Source organism: Pterocles gutturalis, unplaced genomic scaffold (genome assembly GCF_000699245.1).
Source record: "Pterocles gutturalis isolate BGI_N339 unplaced genomic scaffold, ASM69924v1 scaffold17613, whole genome shotgun sequence".
Classification (NCBI taxonomy): domain Eukaryota; kingdom Metazoa; phylum Chordata; class Aves; order Pterocliformes; family Pteroclidae; genus Pterocles; species Pterocles gutturalis.
The window spans coordinates 2,574-7,775 of NW_010120847.1; the positions used below are offsets into that span (position 1 = coordinate 2,574).

The 5,202-nt window shown below is 35.3% G+C and overlaps 1 protein-coding gene across 1 annotated transcript in view; it reads left to right on the forward strand.

Annotated features, from left to right (window-relative positions):
* The window catches only part of LOC104464366 (chromodomain Y-like protein), a gene marked incomplete at its 5' end in the record, with an annotated part of 6,077 nt that extends 1,653 nt beyond the window's left edge, over positions 1–4,424 (forward strand). The window contains 2 exons of the mRNA XM_010077046.1: positions 3,103–3,246; positions 4,266–4,424. Coding sequence (XP_010075348.1) covers positions 3,103–3,246; positions 4,266–4,424 — 303 coding nt within the window. The remainder of the gene's footprint in view (positions 1–3,102; positions 3,247–4,265) is intronic.
* Between the last annotated feature and the right edge of the window lie 778 nt (positions 4,425–5,202).

Consider the following 5,202-nt stretch of genomic DNA (forward strand, 5'->3'; position numbering starts at 1 on the left):
AAGAGAAATCAGCAGAAAGAAGAGATGGCATGAGTGAGATGAGAAACATTCAGGGGGGGAAATTTAAAAATCAGACAAAAGAAAGAGTTAAAGCCTCTGTATGCTTCACAAAAATTGCTACAAATGTATTAATTCAGCAATATTAGTCCCACCCTTAACACTCCTAAATCAGCTTCAGTACATTCTTTGTATCCTCAGCAGTTATGTAAAAATCTTTAGACGCAAGATGTTGGAAATATCTTCCCTACCAGGTCAGGCTTGGCTGGTGAGGAGGTCTGTCATGAAGAGTTTTATTTTTTTAACAGAATGTGTTCAACAGAGGTCATTGTTACAGGAAAGCTGAAGCCCAGACCTTAAGATTCAAAACTGATACTGTATTGGGAATGCCAAGAATTTTAGAAAGATTCTTAAACCTGGCTTTGGAGTTTTGAAAATAATCTATAATAGAGATTAAGGTGGCATCTGTTTGGAGAGATAACATTATTGTGTGTCTGCTGTGGAGAGCACGGTCTGGTTTTCTGGTCCTGGATATAAAGCACAGGAGTTGCATGATCAGGCTTCACACAGGCTGGTTTCCCTGTCAGTCTCCAGGACACTTATGCTTTTCTGTCAGTCAGGGGGATTCACATTTCCCTAGTGCCTGTAGTCCCCATCAGAGCCAGGGGCTGGGGCATTACAGAGACCAGCTGCCTCCTGACCACAGTGCAAGAGAGCTGAGAGTGTGGCAGCGAGCGCCTGGGGCTTGTACGGAAGGTCCCCTGTGAGCCTCAACACACTCGCTGTAAAAGAAAGACTAGAGGAGGTCCCAGTGAAGTTCCTCTGCGGAAGGAGACAGACTGAGTAGAAAGTGAAGGCTGTTAATGAGAATCTTGTATTAATGAAATATTTTTATCATCTTCATTTCTATTGCTGAATTGTGTGTCTTGGAAAGTAACCACCAAGTGTTACTATGCAGATAAAAGGCATGAGTATACGATTAAAACTTCTTTAGTAGTGGGTCTCTGACATATGTTGTGTATACATCAAAAGTGAAGATGCCAGAGCAAAACATTTCCTTCAAAACCTGTCAACTGAAACAGTAATGGGAGCGCTCATTGCATGTGAGCTTTTCTGCTAATGCTGTGTTACAGCTGGCAGAAAGAAGATAACTGTATCATTATTTTTCCAAGGTCAGGAGAACTCAGCAGTTGCTACTGAGTTTTAGAAAAAAATTTACTAAGGTTTTCTAGCATTTGTTTTTATCCTTGTTTTCAAAGATGCATGTAAAGAATGTGCAGGCCTGACCAGCTGATATAAATTTCTGACTTTCCTAACTCCCTGTTAGTTTGACTTCATGTTTTGATCCTTGATATAAATGTTAAGTATCTTCTAAAATTATTTTGGAAGAATTTTCTTTTTCCATATTTTCTTAGGAAAATGATTCCTGTTTTTAGACAAACTTGTGTATATCACTGACTTTTGGCTAGTGTTTCAGGTTAGTATCCTTCATATATAGTCTGGAAAATTAGAAGGCAGTGTTGGGATAGTTAATGAACCTTGTATATTTGATTTTGCTTTTAGGGGTATATAACTTGTATATTTAGTTTGAGGCTTGTTTTTTTCAACTAATATGTGAATCACAACTTTCCATTTTAACTTCTGAGAGATGTGCTGGTGATAAATTTTGTGTAAAAGTTCCCAGGAAACATGCTTAGTTTTTTTTTTATGTGCCTAATGTCCTGGGAGTCAGCAACCAAATTGCCAGTAGAACCCAGACTTTGTATTTTATTACAAAGGGGCAAGTAATGGACGTCTCTGTTTTCACATTTCTTTGTGTGTAAAATGGCAATACTAGGAACATTACCTACAGTAACTAAGTAACCTGAAATCCTTAACTGAAAGTTGCTGTAATAATTACCAAAATTTCCAGTACTAGAAAACATTAAAGAACTCAGAATTTTCTCTTCAGAACTGCTACACATGTCAGGTTTGGGTTTTTTGTAACAGCCTTATTTCCCATATTCTAAGAGTCAAGTGATGGCTTTGACATATTTTCAATGTAAATTAGTCATTAAGAAACTGTAAAACTGATATTTTTTTGAGGTTGACAATTACCCAGACTTTTTAAGAAACTTCACTAAAGGTAGAATGAAAGTATAAGCATAAATGGTTGTAGGATGAAGTTTTAATGGGGAAGATGATAAATAGTGAAGTGTATGGTAATTACAAATCAAAAAAGATTTACAGAACTAGAGATAACCTTTTTTCATAGAATGTAGTACTCTGTACCTTTAAACTATGTACAAGATCTTTTAAATACTGGGGTATTTTTTTTTAATAAGACTCCTAAAGCAGCTTTTGAAAGGATTTAGTTCAATATTGAACTCAATAAAAGGGGAATGCTTATTTTTTATGAATTTGATCAGAAATTGGAATATATCCTGGCCAGTTCCATGGGTTTTGGAGATCAAATTCTAAGATAATCCAGCTATTTTAAATGTTTCATCATAAATTAAATACTGCTGAAGACTTTTGAGAAATGCTGAAAATAAACCATATATTTAGATTTAAAACATTTTTAGTAATAAAAGACATTTTAGTAGCAAAATATTTAACTGCTCTTTTCTAGCAAGACTGGCAGTCCCCAGCTCTACTATTAAAACTGGGTTAGCTTTACAATTTACAGATAATGTAGATTTTTAGCAAAGATTTGATTGCTGCAATTAACATTATAATAAAGGACAAGCTGATGTACTCATTGCTGTTTTACAGATCTGCCAGGCATTATAACCTATTACCACATTTACAGTTAATCGAGTCAGCAATACTGCAAGAAAGCTAGAGCTAATCAACACTCATGAACAGGAAATGCTAAAAGATATTTTAATGTTTAACCCTTAATCATAGACCTCCATATTTTTGTAACTACGGACATAGTATAGTCAACAACACCGATCAGCTATCCGTAGGCAAGTCTTTTTCTTTATTAATTAAAAGTTGGAAGAGCTGTAATAAAACTATTTCAAATAGTACAGGCATTTTCCTTATTTTTTTGAACATTTTTCCTTTAATAAGTTTTGTCTCATTACATTTCATACCAGAAGTAACTTTTTATCCCTTCAGGCCAATGAAATGTTGTTCAGTGGAAGGAAGTTGACTGCGCAGGAAGCTTGTGCCAAAGGACTCGTCTCTCAAGTGTTTTGGCCGGGAACATTCACACAAGAAGTAATGGTTCGAATTAAGGAACTTGTCATGTGTAATTCAGTTGTAAGTTTCTTTCATTTTCTTACAATTTTATTATTAAATTAATAAGAATTAATCTAAATATTATTAGACTACATCATTATGTCCTTCTAAAAAAGGACCATCTTCATGAAACAAAGACCGCATTTTAGTGTAGCAGTGTCTTTTAACACATTCTTATGTACATCTTTGTTTCTGGGGGTTTGAGGATTTTTGAAGTTTGTATCTGACTCTTCTTTATCATATGTACATTGTGGTTGAGAACATTAAAACCGCATTTACTGCCTTACAATATATTTTGGTTTTAACATAGTTGCATAAGGCAGTCCAGCTTATTCTAATTAACAGTGTAAACAGTTGCCCTAATAACTGCACAGAAACACAGAAATCGTAAGTTGTCATTTAATGTCTTGAATTGTAATTTAAATTACCAAGGAAATAAATGCAGCCCTATGTTGAACTTAGTTTTATGAGTAACACCTAGTGTATTCATGCACTACTGGCAGTTGCACAATATAGCTAGAACTGCCAATATTTGATGCTTTCTTATGAGAAGAGATGCAGTACAAATTAACTGTTCTGTGCATTAGAAATTTTGGATTTTGAAACAGATTAATAGTTTTCTAAACAGAAAAGAAAACAATTTTCCGTCTATTTTACATGCTCAGGAGATTCAAGATCTGCCTGGTTATTAGAGCAGTTCTGGAAAATAGTGTTATGATTAGCCTTCACCAAAATGGAGCTGGAGATACGTCTAGTTATCAGTATAAAATTTTAGATGTATATTCATAGTTATGATTTGATGATTTTCATTATTTCCCCATTTTTGTGCACTTGTAAATTGTGCTGGTATAAGGTAAAGGAAATCTTTTGTGACGCTGCAAGAAAAGACTCTGGGAAACATTTCTTAGGGTCATAGTAAGTCTGTGAATTGATAAGCTTAAGTTCATAATCAGCTCCAGGATTCATCCATATGAACTTGTAAGCACATATCACTCAGTTCTCATGTAATACTAACCCAACTCCCTTTTCTTTTGGCCTAGGTACTTGAAGAATCCAAAGCTTTAGTACGCAATATCATGAAGGTGGACTTGGAACAAGCTAATGAAAAGGAGTGTGAAGTTTTGAAGAAAATCTGGGGCTCAGCACAAGGGATGGACTCAATGTTAAAATATCTGCAGAAGAAAATTGATGAGTTCTGATGAGATGCCCATTGACACTGGAATTGTATTTCTTGGACATGAGGGCAAAAAAAAAAAAGCCCACTTAAAAAATCCTATGTAAACTCAGCCCTTGCTCAGCTTGGGAACAGGAGTGGAACCTGCCCCTACCCCCCCTTTTATTGTCAAGGGGTTTAAAAGTACTGTATCACTTAAATTTGAACAAAACCCTTTCTCCCTGATTGTTACATATAGATATATATATACACACAAGTGTATGTGTGTGCATATGTATGTCTTTTATATATATAAATATATATAAATGTGTGTGCAAGTGTATATGTAGACACATACACACAAGCTAAAAAAAAAATGATAGAGTGCACTACCAAACATCTCTTTAAAGGCTCTAGTTTTTGTTATCTTTGGCTAGTACTGTATCAAATAGAGAATGGATTAAAAAGTGAATGGTGTTGCATTATTTTCTGTGTGGCAGGGAAGTCTGGAATAATGCTTTTCTTTCTTGTTAGAATACAGAATTGAAACGGGTATTAGCCAGCCCTTACTTTCACTACCCAACGAGTCAGTTAAGATACAAGGCATTGTCTCAGAAGAAGGTTGAAATACCTCAAGGAACATTCTAAAACTTTGGGGAATTAAACCCTATTAAGATTAAAACACAGATCCCCAAAAAGAGAGTGTGCTCAGGATTAATGCTAAAGAAAACACTCTGTCCTTTTTGGGGGGAGGTATAGAGGGAGGGGAGGAAGGGAGCAGGAATATCTTTAATTATTACCCAGATGGCATGAAGAAACCACTG